At 47.0% G+C, this 22,544-nt stretch overlaps 2 protein-coding genes across 2 annotated transcripts in view; both read left to right on the top strand.

The window, feature by feature from the left end:
* Positions 1 to 10,477, top strand: part of CNBD2 (cyclic nucleotide binding domain containing 2) — a 28,972-nt gene extending 18,495 nt beyond the window's left edge. Inside the window, exons 8-12 of the mRNA XM_056861216.1 lie at positions 1,016 to 1,142; positions 4,236 to 4,425; positions 6,208 to 6,373; positions 8,886 to 9,025; positions 10,141 to 10,477. Coding sequence (XP_056717194.1) covers positions 1,016 to 1,142; positions 4,236 to 4,425; positions 6,208 to 6,373; positions 8,886 to 9,025; positions 10,141 to 10,477 — 960 coding nt within the window. The remainder of the gene's footprint in view (positions 1 to 1,015; positions 1,143 to 4,235; positions 4,426 to 6,207; positions 6,374 to 8,885; positions 9,026 to 10,140) is intronic.
* A 10,519-nt stretch (positions 10,478 to 20,996) lies between these two features.
* NBEAL1 (neurobeachin like 1) overlaps positions 20,997 to 22,544 on the top strand; it is a 130,195-nt gene continuing 128,647 nt past the window's right edge. The window contains exon 1 of the mRNA XM_056861453.1: positions 20,997 to 21,222. Within this exon, the coding sequence (XP_056717431.1) occupies positions 21,172 to 21,222 (51 nt within the window). The 5' untranslated portion in view covers positions 20,997 to 21,171. The remainder of the gene's footprint in view (positions 21,223 to 22,544) is intronic.

Raw genomic sequence — 22,544 nt, 5'->3', positions numbered from 1 at the left:
AGAGATCAGTTCCCCTGGAGAAAATGGCCGCTTTCGCCATTGGATTCTATGGCGTTGAAGTCCCTCCCCTCCCCAAACCCCGCCCTTCTCTAGCTCTGCCCAAAAAACCTCCCACCGGTGGCGGAGAGGGACCTGGCAACCCTATCCATACACCATTCTGAGCAAGGAATGCACACGCACTGAAATGACTGTCAAGGGCTTTCACGCTTATTTTTAAAGTGTACAAAAATTACGCTTTATTAATTAAAATATGTACATCTTGTCTACTAACCTTTCTGAGATCTATTATGGTGTAGTGGTTAGAGCAGGGGCAGGGAACCGTTCTTCCGCCAAGGGCCATTTGGATATTTATAACATCATTCACAGGCCATACAAAATTATCAGCTTAAAAATTAGCCGAGCAAGCCCCAGGCAGCTGCCCCAGATAAACCCCTCCCCGCCCGCATGGGCGAGCAGGCAGGCATCCAACCAGTGGCGCACTTGCCCACCTGGTGGCACAGGATGGTCTGTAGCACCAGCTGGGTGCATTCTGGCCCTGCTCCCTTTAACCCCTGCATTGTCGCCAGTTCCGCCCCCAGCCCTTTTGTAGTATAGAGGGAATACGTTTCTCCATTGCTTGGGTGGGAAAGGGTTAACACAGTTTTTTGGGCGGTCCTAGCAGCTCCATAGCTAATGACTCTTCTGCAAGAGGAAAAAAAGATTCCTTTTCTCACCGTTGATTCAGCTGGTCTGCCAAATTATTTTGCGGGTCTTAAACGGACCTTGGGCCTGACGTTTTCCACCCCTGGGTTAGAGCATCAGATTAGCATCTGGGAGACCCAGATAAAACCAGAGAAAGATAGAATGATATTTTTTGCCGCTTTGGATTCAAAGTGGGTATTGCTTCTCGGCCCATTGGCTAAGATCAAATGTAGTATCTAATAAATAAACGTCTTTGCCATAATATTTCTGGCTCCTGGCCTACTTGGTGGCATGGTTTCCGCAATATCAACCCCCATTAATTTTGTCTGAACAGGGGGCCTGTGATGTTTTACGGCAGATCGATCTCAGCAGCTGCCCATCCTATCACGACTGGCTCGTGAAACAACTGCGATTTCGTAAGAGCAAACAACAGAATAAGAGGGGGAAACCTATGGATTATGGTAGGTGAAATGTGACTTTGGATGCACTGGCCATTCACCGGAAGTTTAATGTTGTCACCAAAACCGTGCTGGGCAACCGTGATCTTCCGCACCAAGGAGAACAGTTTGCTGGGCTGATTCCTGAGGAGACAGCTTTAAAAAAGGCAGCATGGTGCATTTGGTTGGAAGGCAGAGCATCTGAATTCAAGTCACCTGGTTTTTACAGCAAGATTTGAGTCCAGTAGCACCTTAGTACCGTATATACCCGTGTATAAGCCGACCCGCGTATAAGCCGAGGTGCCTAATTTCTCCCCAAAAATGGGGAAAAATTAGGCACCCTCGTATAAGCCGAGGGTCGGGCTTATAACCCCTCCCCCCGCCACAGACTTACCTGACCAGGCTCCCGGGAGCAAGCGGCGCGGCCCTGGTGGCGGCGGTGGTGCACCCGGCAGGGGCCGGAGCAGCCTCCCTGCAGTTGCAGGAGGCCGCCCCAGGCCGCTCCCGGCCCCAGGAAGCGGCGGCGCGGCCGGGCGAGGGCCGGGGCAGCCTCTGCGCCGCCGCAGGAGGCCGCCCCAGGCCCCAGGAAGCGGCGGCGCGGCCGGGCGGGGGCCGGGGCGGCCTCTGCGCCGCCGCAGGAGGCCGCCCCAGGCTCCAGGAAGCGGCGGCGCGGCCGGGCGGGGGCCGGGGCGGCCTCTGCGCCGCCGCAGGAGGCCGCCCGGCGGTAAGTTCTCCCCTCCCTCCTCCCTCCTCCCTCCCCCCTCCCTCCCCCCTCTACCGTATTGACCCGCGTATAAGCCGAGGCCGGCTTTTTCAGCCCTTTTTTTGGGCTGAAAAACTCGGCTTATACGCGAGTATATACGGTATTACTTTGTAATACTAGAACGCGGGGGTCATCTGCTGAAGCTGGAGGGTGAGACATTCAAAACAGATAAAAGGAAGTACTTCTTCACACAACGCATAGTTAAATTGTGGAACTCCCTGCCCCAGGATGTGGTGATGGCTGCCAACTTGGAAGGCTTTAAGAGGGGGAGTGGACATGTTCGTGGAGGAGAGGGCTATTCATGGCTAGTCAAAATGGATACTAGTCATGGTGCATACCTATTCTCTCCAGGATCAGAGGAGCATGCCTATTATATCAGGTGCTGTGGAACACAGGCAGGATAATGCTGCTGCAGTCGTCTTGTTTGTGGGCTTCCTAGAGGCACCTGGTTGGCCACTGTGTGAACAGACTGCTGGACTTGGTGGATCTTGGTCTGATCCAGCAGGGCCTTTCTTATATTCTTATGTTCTAAACAGATTTTTGGAGGTATAAGCGTTCAAACGCCAAAGTTTCCTTCATCAGATCGTAGGTTGGCAAAGGGGGCCTCTCAGTTGTTTCAAAGTAGCCTCACTTTGTAAAACCTCACCACTCCCACCTTTCTGTTGCTTGTAACTTTAAGTATGAATACATCTCCTGTGGACATACACTTCAGACATCTGATGATGGGAGGGGCTGTGGCTCAGTGGTAGAGCATCTGCGTGGCATGCAGAAGGTCCCAGGTTCAATCCCCGGCATCTCCAGTTAAAGGGACCAGGCAAGTAGGTGATGTGAAAGACTCCTGCCTGAGACCCTGGAGAGCCGCTGCCGGTCTGAGTAGACAATACTGACTTCGATGGAGCAAGGGTCTGATTCAGTATAAGGCAGCTTCATGTGTGTTCATGAAGTGTGCTCTGACCCACAGAAGCTCTTGCTCGAATGAATGTTCTTAGCCTTCCAAGTTTAACTTTTTATTTATGATTTTCAAACTATACAGAAGAATATGGAACTGGAAAAAAAGTTTCCCTTTTAATTAGGATTTCCAGCCTCCAGGTGCTAGCTGGAGATCTTCTATTACAACTGATCTCCGTCCGATAGAGATCAGTTCCCCTGGAGAAGATGGCCACTTTGGCAATTGGACTCTATGGCATTGAAGTCCCTCCCCTCCCCAAACCCTGCCCTCCTCAGGCTCCACCCCCAAAATCTCCAGGTGTTTCCCAACCCGGAGCTGGCAACCCTACCTTTAATCCATCTTTTAACACCTTATTCTCCCTCCCTTTCTAAAATTGGCTTTTATAGGGAACACTCTAACTCGGTCAGTTTTCAGTGGTCATTATGCTCATTTGCATTACAATCACTTTTCCATGGGCTCAAAGGCAACCGTGAGGGCCCAGGCAGGGAGTCAGGCAGCAATACAAAGTCAAAGCCAGGTTACCTGCAGAGTTTGGTCTCAAGTAGTAAACGTAGTCCAAGAGAATAGTCAGAGTTCAATCTAGGGTCATAGGCATACAGAGCTCGGAAACTGGTATAGCTGCTGTTAGCACAGGGTAGTAGCACAAGTTGTTCCCACACTGGCCTGAATGCAAGTGCTTGCTGAAATAGGCCTAGGTGAACCAGCTGTTGCTTGTTCCTCTGACTCAGCATTCCCTGCTGGCTGCAGCTCACTAGCCTCGTTATTAGCAGGGAGTGCTCTTCACTGGGCCTGCAGTCTAGCACTCCTTCTACACTCGTGGAGGAGTGCTCTGAACCTTTGGCGCCTCTGATGCAGTGGCTTTGGGCTCTTTGGTAACTCTGCCTGTGGCTGGCCCTCTGACACAGATGTGTCCCCTGCTCTAGGCGGTTGTAGGCATGGAGGTGAACTCATCTGTCTGTGACTGCTCATCCTGCTGCTGTTCCTCCTTTCCACTGCCTGCTGTTTCAAGGTCCTCCTCATCTGAGGAAGCCTCAGCAGGCTGCCCTATGACAGCAGCCAAGCTTTAAGCAAAAGCATGCATGCACACACAAATAAAAATGATTTCTGAATTATTTCCTTTAAAATATTGACAGTAGTAGATCAACACCTAGGGTTGCCAAGTCCCTCTTCACCACCTGGCAGAGGTTTTGGGGGCGGAGACTGAGGAGTGCAGGGTTTGGGGAGGGGAGGGACTTTAATGCCATAGAGTCCAATTGCCAAAGCAGCCATTTTCTCCAGGTAAACTGATCTCTATCGGTTGGAGATCAGTTGTAATAGCAGATCTCCAGCTAGTACCTGGGGATTGGCAACCCTATCAACACCCCCCCAAATGTGAAAGAGACTAATTTTTTTTTAATATGCCTAGTTTCAGATATTGCTTGTGTGGACAGATTCAAAAGCACCAGGTGGAACTCCTTCTCCGGACACGAACTGAGCCATCTGAAAGCCCGCTATGCTCGCCAGCTGTCACGGCAAGACATTGCAAAACAAAGTTCTACGCTCACCAGGCCCCACAAAAGTCTTGTGATAAAAGTGGAGACAGTTGACCAAAACAGGTGAGAGGGTGGTTTGACTTGGCTTTCCGAGATGAACTGCGAATGGTGGGGACGCGAATGACACATTACAGAGGTTGCCTTTGGATGTCTTTGAAAGCAGCTGCTTTCGAAGATATTCAAAAGATGAATAAGGAGTATAATGGACATTGCTGGAAATGTAAAGAGACTGAAGGGACATTCTTTCCTAGTTGGTGGTCCTGTAGGATTGTGAAGAAATGTTGGATTCAACACAAAGAAATGCAAATAATCAAATAAGGGATTTTAGGGGGAAGAACAAAAGGAAAAAAATTATAAACATAAGCAAAGTAAAGCAACCACCTGAAGCATTATTGGAATCCCTGCTATTTTTCCTACTAGGATATTTTCTATCAATGTTAAAAATTATTACTAAACAAAAATATAAATTCCACCTTTTTGTACCAGTTACTGTATTAGTTTGAATGTTAAATACAGTATCATGTTGTTATTTTTTTAAACAGTTCTGCTTTTCAACATCTGTATTTTTGCCTAACTATTACAAGAAGCTACTGTTGGCTGTGTCTCATCCATTATTTCAATTCAATTATACATCTTTGCTTACTTCATATATCCCCTTTACCATGTGATAGATTCTCATTTTCTTAATATGATATTCATGTTATGATATTATATTTCCTTGTCTCATTTCTATATATTACTAATGTCATAATTCTTAATATTAGTGTTCTCATATTAATTATCTTAAGCACATTATCAGTCTAATTTCTGTATCCCGTATTTTAAAAATCAATAAAAAAAATTTTTTCAAAAATGCAAATAATGTTAAAAACAAAGCTGTGGATCCTAAGTCTATGCTACTTGGGTTGATGCCAGCAACACTGGGAAAGACTTCTTGAGGAATTGTACAGATATGCGATCACAGCAGCCAAGGTAGTACTAGCTGCAATGCGGAAATCAGATGAATGTCCCAATATAGAAGAATAAATTGGCAGAATATGCTGTGATGGCGAAACTAACTAATCTAGTAAATAAAAGACCCAGAGAAGATTTTTTTTATGCTTACGTGAGAATAGCACAAGTAATGAGTTTAAAACAATTCAGGCTTGCCGGTCCCACAGTGGGGTGGGACATCCCCTGTCCTCAGGTCCTATTATCCACTGCCACGTAGCAGTGAGAAGAAAGACCCGGCGTCATCGGGTGCCTCTTTACGTCACTTCCGGGGGAAACCTGGGATTGACAAAAGGTATCTGTAGGAACTGCTGGAAACTCAATGGTTTTTACCATGTTCCCACCCATAAATCTCCTGTCAAGCCTAATAAATGATTGAAAAGCAAGTAATTTCCACCACTCATTTCTGTTGGAGGAGAGTGTTATGGATACCGTGGACTGCCAAAAAAAAAAACACAAATCAGTGGGTTATAGATCAGATCAAGCCTGAACTGATCCTAGAAGCTAAAATGACTAAACTGAAGCTATCGTATTTTGGTCACATTATGAGAAGACCAGAGTCACTGGAAAAGACAATCATGCTAGGAAAAGTTGAGGGCAGCAGGAAAAGAGAAAGACCCAACAAGAGAAGGAATGACTTTATAAAGGAAGCCACAGCCCTCTGTTTGCAAGATCTGAGCAAGGCTGTCAAAGATAGGACATTTTGGAGGACATTGATTCAAAGGGTCGCCATGAGTCAGAAGTGACTTGACGGCACTTAACACACACACATTTTTGCACAGAAAGGAAACAGTGTGACCCTGAATGGGTAAAATAAAGGCTTGCTCTCTAAATTAATTTTCTTCTGAATTCTAGATCGTTCTTGGGGCAGATAGATGATGACAGAGAAGTTGTACAAAAGGTCATATCGGGCGATCTGGGGCCGAAACCATCACACTGTACCCCCTACGGAGAGATACCGGCTTCTACTGCTGCAGCTGTGTATATCAGAGTGGATGAGTTGTATAAAGGGGATTATCTAGTGAGTACAGGGCTCTGGCCAGACATTTTGTGTGTTTGTTAGGATTGCCAACTTCCAAAGATGAATCTGGGCCCTGGAGCTCTCCTAGAATGATCTCCAGATAGAAGAAGAAGTTGGTTTTTATATGCTGATTTTCTCTACCTTTTAAGGAATATTAAAGAGGCCTACAATATCCTTCCCCTCCCCACAACAGACACCTTGTGAGGTAGGTGAGGCTGAGAGAGCTCTAACAGAACTGTGGCTAGCCCAAGGTCACCCAGCTGGCTTCATGTGGAGGAGTGGGGAATCGAACCGGTTCTCCACCGCTCCTGACCACTACACCACGCTGGCTCTCAAAGATCATTTACTTTGGAGGAAATGGCAGAATGACATTCCCATAGAGCTCCTTCCCTTCCCCAAGTACTGCCCCCAAATTTCCAGGAATTTTCTAAGCTGGTGTTAGCAACCTGTGTGGGTGGGTGGCACTAAGAATACGATAACACTCTACTTACAAGTGTGAATCATCAATGTATAGGGTTGCCATGTCCCTCTTCGCCACCAGCAGGAGGTTTGTGGGGCGGAGCCTGAGGAGGGCGGGGTTTGGGGAGGGGAGGGACTTCAATACCATAGAGTCCAATGGCCAAAGCGGCCATCTTCTCCAGGTGAACTGATCTCTGTCAGCTGGAGATCAGTTGTAATAGCAGGGGATCTCCAGCTAGTACCTGGAGGTTGGCAACCCTACCGTGGCATGAGGCCTGCATCTCAGGGAGGCTCACTTGCCTGAAATGCGGGGCAGGTGCCACATTGGGGAACAGTGTTCGGAAGAGCCACATGGGGCTCCCAAGTCACTGAGTCAGTATCACTGTTTATGTCACAATAGATAAGTTCAGATACAATCCTATCCAGCATGACCAAGTCCTGTGAGGAAAGGCCGAGGTACGTGGGAATGTTCAGTCTGGAGAAGAGGAGGTTGAGGAGGGACATGGTTGCTCTCTTTAAGCATTTGAAGGGCTGTCACTCAGAGGAGGGCAGGGAGCTGTTCCTGTTGGCAGCAGAGGAGAGGACTCGCAATAATGGGTTTAAATTGCAGGCGGAGAGGTACCAGCTAGATATTAGGAAAAATATTTTTACAGTAAGAGTTGTTTAACAGTGGAATCAGCAGCCGAGGGAGGTGGTCAGCTCCCCCTCACCGGCAGTCTTTAAGCAGAGGCTGGACAAACACTTGTCAGGGATGCTCTAATCCGTCACGTGACCTCCGCTCTGTTCCATCCTGCCACCAACGGCCGGGCTGAGCGCATGGTGCGCACGACCAAGGACGCACTGGTCCGCATCGTCGGGGGTGACTGGGACGCGAAGTTGGCGAACTTCCTCCTGGATCAACACACCACCCCCAACTCCACTACCGGCAAGTGCCCCGCCAAACTCCTCATGGGCCGCCGGCCCAAGACCGCACTTGACCAGCTGCACCCAGACTTGGCTCCAGAGTTGCCGAGCCACAGGAACACGACTGCCACCCCACGGGTTGTCGAGCAGGATGACCTGGTCTATGCCCGCAATTACGGGACAGGGCCAGCCTGGATTCCTGCCACCGTACAAGAAGCCACCAGCCCGGTCTCCTACCGGGTTGCTACCCCCAAGGGACGTGTTTTAAGGCGGCACATCGACCAGCTGCGCCACTGCCCGGCTGATGCCCCTGCGTCCTCCAGAGACCCGGAGCAAGGAGCACCTGCGGAGACAGCACGGGACGACGAGTGTCCGCTAGCCGGCTCCTCCAAGGACCTGCCAGGAGCCGCCTGCCCTGCCGCGAGCGCACCCGAGCCGACCGCCACGCCAGCAGCTGTTCCCGTATCACCAGCACCGGTTCCAGCGCCGCGTAGGTCGCAGCGGGTACGAACACGACCAAGCCACCTCAAAGACTTTGTGTGCTAGTTGTGTTCGGACTTAAGGGGGAGGGGTGTTGTGTATGTACATAGTTAGGATAGTAAGCAGGGGGAAACCTAGGAGCTTGAGTTCCAGGTGAAGGCTCCTAAGTCCTGCTCGTGCGATTGGCCTGAGCCAGCGCGCCCCATTGGCCCTAAGCCGGGTTGCGCTATTGACGACCTGGGGGTTGTTCCCCCCATCACGGATCGGGGGGAGTGGCCGCGCGCGGCCAGGGGGAATATAGGCGGGGCCGGTTTTCACAGTTCTCAGTTCTGTTCTGTACTACAATAAAGTGTTGTTGTTGGAACTCCGTCTCGACCTCGTGTGTCCTCCCCACGCAGACTTAACAGGGAGGGGGACATCTGAAGAAGATGATCATGAAGAGGAATGGTGCCATTTTGCATAACTTATAGGGTTGCCAGGTGCCTCCTTGCCACAGGTGGGAGTTATGAGGTGGAGCCTGAGGAGGGCAGGGTTTGGGGAGGGGAGGGACTTCAATGCCATAGAATCCAATTGCCAAAGCGGCCATTTTTTCCAGCTACTTTCTGGAGGTTGGCAACCCTAATAAATGTATGGAAGGTACCTTTTTATATCGTTTGCTCTTCTCCATTAGGTAAACCTGCAAGATAACCGTGCCATGATCATGGTCAGCAAAGGGGTGGATATCATCCGTTTGAAAAAAGACAAGCTTGAAGAATGTGCGGATGGAGCCACAGTTTTGAAATTGGGCAAAATAAAGATCAAGTATCCCAGGTAAGTACAATTATTAGGTTCTGGCAGAAATTGCTGTGAAGAAACCAAAGCCAGGCCTGACGGCGCGTTCCTGGGGAGAGGGGGGGGGACAAACTGCAGCAGTCGGGATGGGGTAGCTGAGAAGCCACCTCAGAGACTTTCCGGCTGCCGCGGAGGGAGAGGGAAGCCTTTTTTCCAAAATAAAAACAGGGAAAAAGGCTTCCCCCCCCCCGCCCTCCATAGGGAAAGCGGTCCTGCACCACCTAAAAAAGGGGTTTGGAAGCTGCCTAAAGGCAGCTTTGCCCCTCAGAATGCCCTGGGAATGTCTCCTGGGATGCCGGCATGGGGACTTGCGCCAGGAGAACACTGCCACCATGGTCCAGGGGAGCCGGCGTAAGTGTCCCAGCTTGGTGTAATGGTTAAGAGCGGTGGTTTGGAGTAGTGGAGTCTGATGTGGAGAAGCAGGTTTGATTCCCCACTCCTCCACTTGTGCGACGGAGGCTAATCTGGTGAACTGGATTTGTTTCCCCACTCCTCCACATGAAGCCAGCTGGGTGACCTTGGGCTAGTCACAGTTCTCTCAGAACTCCCTCAGCCCCACCTACCTCACAGGGTGTCTGTTGTGGGGAGGGGAAGGGAAGGTGATTGTAAACCGGTTTGATTCTCCCTTAAATGGTAGAGAAAGTCGGCATATAAAAACCAATGGTGTAGTGGATAAGAGTGGTGATTTGGAGCGGTGGACTTTAATCTGGAGAATTGGGTTTGATTCCCCACTCCTCCACATGAACGGCGGAGGCTAATCTGGTGAACCGGGTTGGTTTCCCCACTCCTAAACATGAAGCCAGCTGGGTGACCTTGGGCTAGTCACACTCTCTCAGCCCCACCCACCTTACAGGGTGTCTGATGTGGGGAGGGGAAGGGAAGGTGATTGTAAGCCAGTTTGATTCTCCCTTAAGTGGTAGAGAAAGTCGGCATATAAAAATCAACTCTTCTTCTTCCCAATGCTGGGGTTTGTGCCAGTTTGCACAGCGAAAGGGGCACGGGTGCTGGCGTTGCGGTCACGCCGGCTCCTAAGAGCGTTCGCCCCCCCCTTTAGGAATGCACTGTAATTCTCTCTTTCGGGCTCACCTTTTCAGTGATGATGAGCTGTGTCAGATCTTCCTTCGCCAGAACTCCTGGGAACTCTTTAAGAAAGACATGTTGAACTTTGTGTTGAAGCCCAAGTTCATGAGGCTGGTCACGCCTCCAGAAACCTGCCCTGCGGAGGAAATTGCTGGATCATGGTATATGAATGAAAAAGGTATCTTGGACTTGACCCCCTTGCAGAACCATCAGAACCTTCCACCAGAAACATACAGATATGTTCCTTGCCCCCCCAAATGCATTCAAAATGCCGAGTTCTTACCGGAGATCCAGCCAAGACTGATCCATGGCATTAACGTTGTACGTCCCACTTTGTATGGGGTGTTTTAGTGAGTTCCAAGAGCTTAGATTTACAGATCCGCAACATGGAGAAAGTTAAGGAGATCTGGGTATACGTGTGTGGGTGTTTGTGTGTGCTTATTTACCGTATGTATATTCATAGATATATGTTGTTAGATATATAACTTTTATTTCTGTCAGAATGGGAACAGTCCCGTTTTCTATTTAAAGCTTGTTGTGAGTTCTGAAGTCCATTTAATTTTCCTCCATTAATATTAGGAGGGTATTTTTTACCCTTCAAGATGGGGTCTCTATCTGTATATATCGATATAAATAAATTATATTTTCTTTTAAACCCAAAATGCTTCTACATTTTTCTTGCACAGTAAAATATATTACAGTGGTTTTTAAAACAGTGAAGGTAGCAAGAGCTTGGAAGATATCTCCGGCACAATCCTAAGCAAAGTTACACCCTTCGTAACTCCATTGAACCCACTGGACTTGGAGGGGGTTTAACTCTGGTTAGGCTGGCACTGCTACTTTGGCTCTTTATCGAGGCTGATTCATGGAAGAAAGAACCACATCACAAACTCCATATGAAATTAGCCTACGCTTCCCACATTATTTATTTATTTCATTTGCTTCAGGTATAGCCCACCTTTCTCACTGAGAAGGCGGATTGTGAAATTAAAAATCAACAACAGTTCAAGAGAGCCAGTGTGGTGTAGTGGTTTGGAGCAGTGGACTCAGATCTGGAGAACTGGGTTTGATTCCCCGCTCCTCCACTTGAGCGGCTGAGGCTAATCTGGGGAATCGGGTTGGTTTCCTCACTCCCACACATGAAGTCAGCTGGAAGACCTTGGGCTAGTCTCAGTTCTCACAGAGCTCTCTCAGCCTCACCTACCTCACAGGGTGTCTGCTGTGGGGAGGGCAAGGGAAGGTGATTGTAAGCTGGTCTGATTCTCCCTTAAGCAGTAGAGAAAGTCAGCATATAAAAACCAACTCTTCTTCTTCTTCTCCTTCTTCAATCAGACAGCAAGAACCTCCACTAAACAAAGCAGTATCACAATTGGACCATTTAGCAAGACACACTACAATCACACCTAGACAAATAATTAAAATCAAAGAGTGTCCAAGCCTTCTAATCCCTAAGGCCAGGAGCCTCTCTGATAGGGTTAATTACAATACTAAAGGGTTCAGAGAACGGGTTTAGACTGGAGCAACTCTCTTTAGGGTTGAACTGTAATTCAGCGATCCTAAGCAGGTCTGCTGAGAAGTAAGTCTCATTTTCCTCAGTAGGGTTTACTCCCAGGAAAATGTTCTGAGCAGAGTTACACCCTTCTGATCCCATTGCACTCGATGATGGGTTTCCTGGGGTTGTCACATGGATCGCGATGGCAAGTGGCGGCAGCATTGCCTAGATCTTGTATAAGGGCTTGTTGGCTGTGTGAAAACTACGCAGTTGGGCAAAGAACTCTGTCTCCATGGCATGCTGAACCTGGAAACAATTTTTATTCACTGTTGGTAACAGGCAGAGACTTATTTACGAGTTCGCTTGGAAAATAAGGGAAAGGTCTCCCCCATTCCGTAGCTGTGGGAGAACTCTTCCACCCACTGTCAGAAAATCAAGGAACCCACAAGACGGTGGAAAATGGCGGCTGGTTTACAATTACCCTAACAATTCAAGAATATGTTCAAATTAGCATCGGCCTGGCACTTTTTAGGACCACTGATATTGAAACCATCCCTGTACAATGCATTTTTACATCAGTTATGCAGATGTGTTCCACAGCTGATGTTTAAACATTTGGAAATATTTAATGTGGTTACATGTTCTCTTGTTCTATTTCTTGTCCTTTCAGACTATACTCTGGTTTACAAAAAAAAAGCCCAGTTTTTGTTTGTACCTTGCATATACGCATGCTGCCTATTTATCGACAGGATACAATACTCTTTTGTTTTGTGACATTTTAATTGCTAACACAGCCACCTTTCTAAGGCGGTTACCACACCAATAACTTAACAGCATATTATCATCGTGGTCGGTGTACGAGTTTTGGATGCGTGTTCATAGTTTGTGATCACACCTTGCCACTTTCGCCATTCTACTCGTAGATCCCAATACATCACATTTTCCGTTCGCACCTCCTGATTTAGAATGAAAAGTGTAGGGGAGGAGTCTGGGTGGGAAGGCAAACAAAATGTGCAATGGCTAAAATCCTTTTAGTGTCAAAGAAGTCTTGGGCCATGTAAGCCTAAGCATGGGGAGGGGCTGTGGCTCAGTGGTAGAGCATCTGCTTGGCATGCAGAAGGTCCCAAGTTCAATCCCCGGCATCTCCAGTTAAATGGACTAGGCAAGTAGGTGATGTGAAAGACCTCAGCCTAAGACCCTGGAAAGCCGCTGCCAGTGAGTAGACAACACTGACTTTGATGGACCAGGGGTCTGATTCAGTATAAGGAGCTTCATGTGTTCATGTATACTCAGAAGTAAATCCCATTGAGTTCAGTGGGACTTTCTGCCCAGTTAGTATGATAAAGATTGTACCCTTTATGTTTCACTATGAAAAGCAGACTAAACACTAATAGATAAATAAGTGACTAACAGTGCAATCCCCTATGAAGAGACACTGCAGTCTAAGCCTATTGACTTCAGTGGGCTTAGACTGGAGGTAACCATAGGATTGCGCTGTAACTAACCAAATAGGGTTGCCAACTTCAGGTTGGGAAATTCCTGGAGTTTTAAGGGTGGAGGGTGGAGTTTTGGAAGGGAGGGACCTCAGTGGGGTATAACGTCCTAGAATCCAACCTCTAAAGCAGCCATTTCCTCCAGGGAAACTGATCTGTGTAGTCTGGGAGATGAACTGAAATTTTGGGAGACCGGCTCCACCTGGAGGCTGGCAACCCTGTGAACTCATGCGCCCATTTTGGGATGCATTAGAACTCCACTCCTGTTCACTATTTATTCGACAGAAAAAAATATTGTGTACTACAGAAACAAAGCTAGGGAGCAACTGATAGATTAACTTATTTTATACAGTCCCAGATAGCAATTATTTGAGGAAGACCCCAAATCTGAGTAAAGGCTGGTGTGTGGTGGGTCAGGAACCCTCCCCATATTCCTGTAATAAGTGGTCTACCAACAAGACCTTTACCCACACCGTAGGACTTCCAACTCTGGGTTGGGAAATTCCTGGAGATTTGGGGGTGTAACCGGGGGGAGGGGGACCTCAGCAGAATATAATGCCATTGAATTAGGGTTGCCAACTTCCACGTGGTGGCTGGAGATCTCCCGCTGTTACAACTAATCTCCAGCCGATAGAGATCAGTTCACCTGAAGAAAATGGCCACTTTGGCAATTGGACTCTATGGCATGGAAGTCCCTCCCAAACCCTGCCCTCCTCAGGCTCCACCCCAAAAACCTCCCACTGGTGGCAAAGAGGGACCTGGCAACCCTACATTGAATCCATCCTCCAAAGCAGCCATTTTCTCCAGGGGAACTGATCACTGCTGTCTGGAGATCAGTTGCAATTCTGGGAAATCTCCAGGCCCCACCTGGAGTCTGGCAATCCTACCACACCCATTGTTCTTGTCTTGTACTTTTGGGCTGACAGGGTCTGGCTGGCACTTTCTGGGAGTGGGTCTCCAGTCTGGTTCTGGGGCCTCCAGAAACCTATTTGTACTATATGGTCTTGGGCAGGATGGAATGCATGTCCTTCCAGAAAAAAGGGCAAGACAACCATCCAGGCAATGGGATGAAAAGGCAAGATGGGAAGTGTGTGAGGTCTCATTTACTTTGGTCACATGATGAGACGACAAGAGTTACTGGAAAAGACGATAATGCAGCAGGAAAAGAGGAAGACCCAACATGTGATGGATTGACTCAATCAAGGAAGCCACGGGCCTCAGTTTGCATAGGGTTGCCAGGTCCCTCTTCGCCACCGGCAGGAGGTTTTTTGGGGCGGAGCCTGAGGAGGGGAGGGTTTGGGGAGGGACTTCAATGCCATAGAGTCCAGTTGCCAAAGCTGCCACTTTCTCTAGGTGAACAGATCACTATCGGCTAGATACCAGTTGTTATAGTAGATCTCCAGCTATTATCTGGAGGTTGGCAACCCTAAGTTTGCAGGACCTGAAAAGGTTGTTAAAGACAGGATGTTTTGGAGGACCCTGATTCATAGGGTCGCCATGAGTCGGAAGCGACTTGATGGCACTTAACTCACACACACAGTACACTGCAAAGGGTGCCATAATTATTCTATCGTTTTAATAATTGTAGCATCTGCTGCTTTTTCAATGTAGAGGCCAAAGACTTTTCTAGGTGGGATTTGCTCTGCCCTGGCCAAATTTGCATGCTTATGGAAAACAGTTAACCACTAATATGCTTTGCAAACGAGTAATTCAGTTCATAGACGACAATGCTATTGGCTTGTTTAGTAAGGATGAAATTACTCATTTGTTTTTTCAGACATTCCGTTTTGACGATCTAGCCACACATAAGGGGAGATCCCTGTATGTGTGATCCTCTCTTTACGCGCAGTTGCCATTTTGTGTAAATAAGGAAACGTGTTGTTGTTTTTTCACCTTTGGTACATGCAACCGGACTGGATTTTTCAGATTATGCATTTGCAACATACTGAAAGTGGAAAACAAAGGCCATTTACGTATGGCTGTTTCCTCGTAGTCACCCCACCGACTACTTCGGAGCTTTGCATTGATTATACTTGCATTTTCCGATTGGCAGAAGTCTCCTCACATGAAGCTGCCTTATACTGATGGACCCTTGGTCCATCAAAGTCAATATTGTCTACTCAGACCGGCAGCGGCTCTCCAGGGTCTCAGGCAGAGGTCTTTCACATCACCTACTTGCCTAGTCCCTTTAACTGGAGATGCCGGGGATTGAACCTGGGACCTTCTGCATGCCAAGCAGAGGCTCTACCACTGAGCCATGGCCCCTCCCTTCCTCACTCTCCCCACAAGTTTCTGCGTATTTCCCCCACATTTTCTGGATGCTGGCTAAACACGAATCCAGAAAACGTGGGCAAAATGCACAGAAAAGTGCAGGGAGAGTGAGGCAACCTCTGACGGCTGGAAAATACAAGCATAATCAAAGCAAAGCCCCGAAGTAGTCGGCGGGGTGACCGAAAGGAAACAGTCATGCATAAATAGCCAAAGTGTTGGGTTGCCAACCTCCAGGTGGGGCCTGGAGATCACCCAGAATTACAACTGATCTCCAGACTACAGAGACCAGTTCCCCTGGAGAAAATGGCAGCTTTGGAGGGTGGACTGTATGGCATTATACCCCAGTGAAGTACATTTCCTTCTAAAACCCTGCCCTTCCCAGGCCCCCAAATCTCCAGGAATCTCCCAACCCAAAAGTTGGCAACCCTACCAAATTGTGTTGCCCAATCCACACAAAATGACCACATATGTTGGAGAAATCATGCATAGTGTGAACTTCCCTCCTATATAGTGGATTGCTAGAACTGAATGTATGAAAAGGGCCACAGTGTTCTTCAGATTAAAGCTTTTAGCATATTTTGACTATATCTAAAAATAAAAACTGCCATTAGGTGGCATATAATGCTCCAGTGATCCTCAAACAAAGAGCAGTCTTGTGCTGTCTGCTTCACCTTATCTCTACCTGGCAAAGCCCCATAAAGCTAACTGAAAACAGGGGAATTGCTTCCTCATTATTACTCTTCTATGCATGCAGTCCTGTATAAATTAAAGTTAATGTATAATTTGAAGTTTGTAGAAGTAAAAGTTCATAAACAGGACAAATCAAAACGATTAAGAATGCTGTGAAAAACACAGAACTCCTGCACGATCCTATCCCCAAGTGGGTGGGTACAGGATTGCTCTGAAATTCAAATTGGGGCTGACACCATCAGCTTATGGCCTTCTGAGACCCCCTGCTCCATGTCCATTAAGGTTACCAGGTCCCTCTTCACCACTGGCAGGAGGTTTTTGGGGCAGAGCCTAAGGAAGGTGGGGTTTGGGGAGGGGAGGGACTTCAATGCCATAGAGTCCAATTGCCGAAGCGGCCATTTTCTCCAGGGGAACTGATCTTTATCGGCTCGAGGTCAGTTGTAAGAGCAGATCTCCAGCTACTACCTTGGAGGTTGGCAACCCTAATGCCCACACATTGGTGCTCCGGATGTAATAAACCAGGCAGTTGGACTATGTACAGTACAACGGAGAGATGATGATAGTGTTGAGAAAACAAGCAGGAAGCAAGCAAACATGCATGGGCTTTATGGCTGGGTGGGATGGGACTGAGTGGGGCTGGGCCTTTGGCTCTTGTGCCACTTGTTCTGATTAGCCGCCAGACCCTATCTGCTATTGGCTGGAGATCAGTGGTAACAGTAGGAGATCTCCATCTAGTACCTGGAGGTTGGCAACCCTAGCTGTCAGCCAGTCTCGCTGCAATTAAAAAAAAAATCCCTTAGAATCATAGATTTGGAAGGGACCACCAGGGTCATCTAGTCCAACCCCCTGCACAATGCAGGAAATTCACAATGCAGGGAATACCTCCCCCCATACACACCCAGTGACCCCCTACTCCATGCCCAGAAGATGCCCAAGATGCCCTCCCTCTCATCATCTGCTTAATGTCATAGAATCAGCATTGCTGACAGATGGCCATCTAGCCTCTTCTTAAAAACCTCCAGGGAACGAGAGCTCGCCACCTCCCGAGGAAGCCTGTTCCACCAAGGAACTGCTCTAACTGTTAGAAAGTTCTTCCTAATGTCTAGACGGAAACTCTTTTGATTTAATTTCAACCCGTTGGTTCTGGTCCGACCTTCTGGGGCAACAGAAAACAACTCGGCACCCTCCTCTATAGGACAGCCCTTCAAGTACTTGAAGATGGTTTTCATATCCCTTCTCAGTCTTCTCCTCTCCAGGCTAAACGTACCCAGCTCCTTCAACCTTTCCTCATAGTGTAATGCCCAGATATAAGGGCTGGTTAAGAACACTATGTATTCATACGCACACACATGGAAGCTTTGGGAAGTTGGCATCCGGGAGCCATGAACCAACAAATCATGCTCTCTGTGCTTGGTACAGCCTTTCACCAGTAGAGAGCTCTGAATTACCTTCATCCTTAGGAATGTGTTTTCTAGTTACTAAGATCACAAGACCTAGCACTTGCTTAGAGACAGCCTTCGGGCAATATCTATAGGTTATGCTAATTAGAGTGAAGTAGACACTTAATGTGCATTGGTGCTTTTGTGTATCAATCTGCTTGTCAGCAGCCATGGGCCTGCCCCGTGCAAATGCATAAATGACTTTCCTTTGTTTCTCGGGTGAGTAACTCTGCATCTTATTTGTGGGTTATTTCACCCCCAGTCTGTGTTTAGCTAAACAAAGAACTGTTGCTCTTTTTAACCTCCTCCTAGTTGTCTTCATTGGACTCTATAAGACAACCAGGGCACTTCAATACGACTTGGTCTCCAGTCCCCCCAACCATCTTTGTTGCCCTCCTCTGGACCCGTTCCAGCTTGTCTACATCCTTTTTAAATTGCGGTGGCCAAAACTGAACACAGGACTCTAGCTGAGGTCTAACCACAGCAGAGTAAAGCGATACCATCCCTTCGTGTGATCTGGACACTATACTTCTGTTGATGCAGCCCAAGACCGCACGTGCCTTCTTAGCTACCTTGGCAACTTGAAGACTTAACTAGAATATCTAAATTAGATTAAAAGAATTGTAATTAGATTGATATAAGAAATATATTATAATGAATTAGAATTTAAATGCAAAGGGGACAATTAAGTTATCAAATAGACAGAGGAGGGGAGAGGGGAAGTCAATGAAATACTAGCATTAATTAGTTATTTGGTTAAGAAAAATAATGCTTATATCATATAACAATGTTATTGAATGATACAAATTATTGTGATATAAAAAACTATATCTATATATCTATATTATAACACAATAATTTGCGTCATTCAATATTGTTATATGATATAAACATTATTTTATATATATATATATGTGTGTGTGTGTGTATATATATCTATATCTATATCTTTAAAGACTTAACTAGAGATAGATAGATAGATAAAAATATAGATATATATAGATATATAAAAATATATACATATATACATATACATATACACACATCTACACACACATATGTGTGTGTGTGTGTGTATATATATACACACACACACATATATATATATATATATATACACACATACATATATACACACACACGCATATATGTGTGTGTGTGTATGTGTGTATATATAAAATATATATAATATATATAAAAAGACTTAACTAGAATAAAAGGTTGCCAGCAGCGCCCCAGAAAGCCCCCTTCCCTCCTGGCCGGCGCAGCTGCCCTGACCCAGCCCCAGATCCCCCCCCCCCCGCCACGACCGCTCGGGCGTGAGCTTTGCCAGGAGCTGAGATGGCCGCGGACGCCCCCGACGACGTCATCCCCGCGCGCCGGCGGAGAGGGGGGGCGGGGGAGCGGCGACGCGACGGGCGGGGCGGGCCCGAGGCGGGCCGCGCTGGAATGTGGGCGTGGCCTCGGGACAGGCGATGTGGCTCCCTATTTGCCAGCGGCTCCAGCCGTCCCCTGCCGCTGATGCGGGGTGACTCCGGAGAGGGGCGAGAGGAGCGGCGGGCGGCGGCGTCGCTCCCCTGGGTGAGGCGCCTGGGGTCGGGGGAGGCGCTGGGCTGTGCAGGGCGGCTTGCAGAGGGAGTCGGTCGCAGCCTCTCCCCGTGACACCGTGCCTGGGAAAGAGGGCGGTGGGTGGGGTGGAGGGAGGGAGGGAGGGGCGCGGGGAGGCTGCGGAGGAGGGCGAGGGGCAAGGGTCGCCTTGGGAAGGAAACTTGCCCGGGGGGGGGGGGAATTGCCAGAGGGGGAAATATATATATATATATAATGTATGTGTGTGTGTGTGTATATATATATATATATGTGTGTGTGTGTGTGTATGTGTATATATATATATATATATTTGTTTTTTAACTTCCCCCTCCCCATCAATGTCTTACTTGTTTTGAAGCCCTCGTAATTTATTTATATATATATAAATATATATAAATTACGAAGGGCTTCAAAACAAGTAAGACATTGATGGGGAGGGGGAAGTTAAAAAACAAATATATATATGTATGTGTGTGTGTGTGTGTATATGTGTATATACACACACACATATATATATGTGTGTGTGTGTGTGTATATATATATATGTGTGTGTATATATATATGTGTGTGTGTGTGTGTGTGTGTGTATATATATATATATATATATATATATATATATATATATATATATATATAAAAAACTTCCCCCTCCCCATCAATGTCTTACTTGTTTTGAAGCCCTTCATAATTATATATATATATATATATATATATATATATATATATATATATATATATATATATATATATATATATATATAAATTTATTTATATATAGAAATTACGAAGGGGTTCAAAACAAGTAAGACATTGATGGGGAGGGGGAAGTTAAAAAACAAAAATTCCTTGCGTGTTGCAGTTGGTTGCTTCTGGTCATAGCCGTGATCAGGGTTTCCTTTCCCCCCCTCTTTAAAAATTAAAATTATTTGCAATTCTTCAGCCTTGACCGCTGGGGGAGGTAACAAAACAGTCCCTCCAGTGCTGCTGGACCCCTGACAATCCGTTCCAGCACCTATCTGAAGAAGGGAGCTGTGGGTCACGGAAGCTCATCCCCTGCTGGAAATTTTTATCAAGTCTTTAAGGTGCTACTGGACTCTGGCTCTTTTCTGTGTCTGAAGAAGTGAGCTGTGGCTCACAAAAACTCATCCCCTTCCAGAAATTTATTAGTCTTTAAGGGGCTACTGGACTCTTGCTCTTTTCTGTATCTGAAAAGGTGAGCTGTGGCTCATGGAAGCTCAATACCCTGCCAGAAATTTTGTTAGTCATTTAGGTGCTACTGGACTCTGCCTCTTTTCTTTTCCCGCACCAGCTTTCATGAGTCACAGCTCCCTGCTACGGCCAAGGGGAATGATAGTGTTTGGGTGCTCTGCCCGGGAGCCAGTGGTATTGACCGTCCGTGAATGGAAAAAGAGTTTTTAAAATATAAAGCATGCTGTCTTCTCATTCTAGTTTCTTTTCTGTTTTTTAAAGCGGTTAAAGGAAAAGGCAAGTAACTCTGTAACACCTAAGCTCGAAATTAGTTTGCTAATTTTCATGGGTATATGTCACAAGCTGCAGCATGCTTCAAAGAGCTCAAAGAGTTAGTCGGTGTGGTATAAACATCTTAAAGAAAGATTCAGTTTCTTTATTGGACACTCTTTCTTTTGGCAGGTGGCCAGTCTGCTCCATTCACTGGGTACATAAAAAAGGATCTTTTTCTTCTACACTGGCAAACTGGTAACTTTTCGAGTTGTCATTCAGAAGACGATGATTTGAGATTCTGTCCAACGACAACCATTCCTGGCATTTCCAGCGCTTCTTACACCATGGAGTTACAGCTCTTCCTTTCCTGCATCATCACAAAGCCCAACGGGTTTAATTTTACTCACAGGGAGTAATTCCAAACTGGCCTTGATGAAAAGGAGAGGGCAAATTGTCGTCTTTAGCCTCTGGAACTGTTTAGTAGTGGTAGAGGCCTTCATTTTCTTTCACCTTGAATTGAGCCCAGGAACTACAGCGTGCGTTTTAAAAAGAAAGTGAGCATGGTAGGTTCCTGAGTGTACTCTGCTGCAGCCAAGAGCTGAGAAGTGAAGGATGGCGTCCCGAGAGAGGCTATATGAACTATGGATGCTGTATTGCAACAAGGTAACTTTTATTATTATATATTAAATTGGGCCTTGACATGGATGGCCCAGGCTAGCCTGGTCTCTTCAGATCTTGGAAGGGCTGTGACTCAGTGTCTGTAGCACACAATATTTTTTTCTGTCGAATAAACAGTGAACAGGAGTGGAGTTCTAATTCATCCCAAAATGGGCGCGTGAGTTCACAGGGTTGCCAGCCTCCAGGTGGAGCCGGTCTCCCAAAATTTCAGTTCATCTCCCAGACTACACAGATCAGTTTCCCTGGAGGAAATGGCTGCTTTAGAGGTTGGATTCTAGGACGTTATACCCCACTGAGGTCCCTCCCTTCCAAAACTCCACCCTCCCCAGGCTCCATCCTTAAAACTCCAGGAATTTCCCAACCTGAAGTTGGCAACCCTATTTGGTTAGTTACAGCGCAATCCTATGGTGAGTTACTCCAGTCTAAGCCCACTGAAGTCAATAGGCTTAGTCTGCAGTAACTCTTCATAGGGGATTGCACTGTTAGTCACTTTTTTATCTATTAGTGTATAGTCTGCTTTTCATAGTGAAACATAAAGGGTACAATCTTTATCATACTAACTGGGCAGAAAGTCCCACTGAACTCAATGGGATTTACTTCTGAGTATACATGAACACATGAAGCTGCCTTATACTGAATCAGACCCCTGGTCCATCAAAGTCAGTATTGTCTACTCACTGGCAGCGGCTTTCCAGGGTCTCAGGCTGAGGTCTTTCACATCTACTTGCCTAGTCCATTTAACTGGAGATGCTGGGGATTGAACTTGGGACCTTCTGCATGCCAAGCAGATGCTCTACCACTGAGTCACAGCCCCTCTCCAAGGGGCTCTCCAGGGTCTCAGGCTGAGGTCTTTCACATCACCTACTTGCCTAGTCCCTTTAACTGGAGATGCCAGGGACTGAACCTGGGACTTTCTGCATGCCAAGCAGATGCTCTACCACTGAGCCACAGTCCCTCTCCATGCTTAGGCTTACACGGCCCAAGACTTCTTTGACACTAAAAAGATTTTAGCCATTGCACATTTTGTTTGCCTTCCCACCCAGACTCCTCCCCTACACTTTTCATTCTAAATCAGGAGGTGCGAACGGAAAATGAGACGTATTGGGATCTATGAGTAGAACGGCGAAAGTGGCAAGGTGTGATCACAAACTATGAACACGCATCCAAAACTCGTACACCGACCGTGATGATAATATGCTGTTAAGTTATTGGTGTAGTAACCGCCTTAGAAAGGTGGCTGTGTTAGCAGTTAAAATGTCACAAAACAAAAGAGTATTGTATCGTGTCGATAAATAGGCAGCATGCGT

This window comes from Euleptes europaea, chromosome 15 (assembly GCF_029931775.1).
Source record: "Euleptes europaea isolate rEulEur1 chromosome 15, rEulEur1.hap1, whole genome shotgun sequence".
Taxonomy (NCBI): domain Eukaryota; kingdom Metazoa; phylum Chordata; class Lepidosauria; order Squamata; family Sphaerodactylidae; genus Euleptes; species Euleptes europaea.
This window is presented reverse-complemented; position numbering and strand designations above follow the sequence as displayed.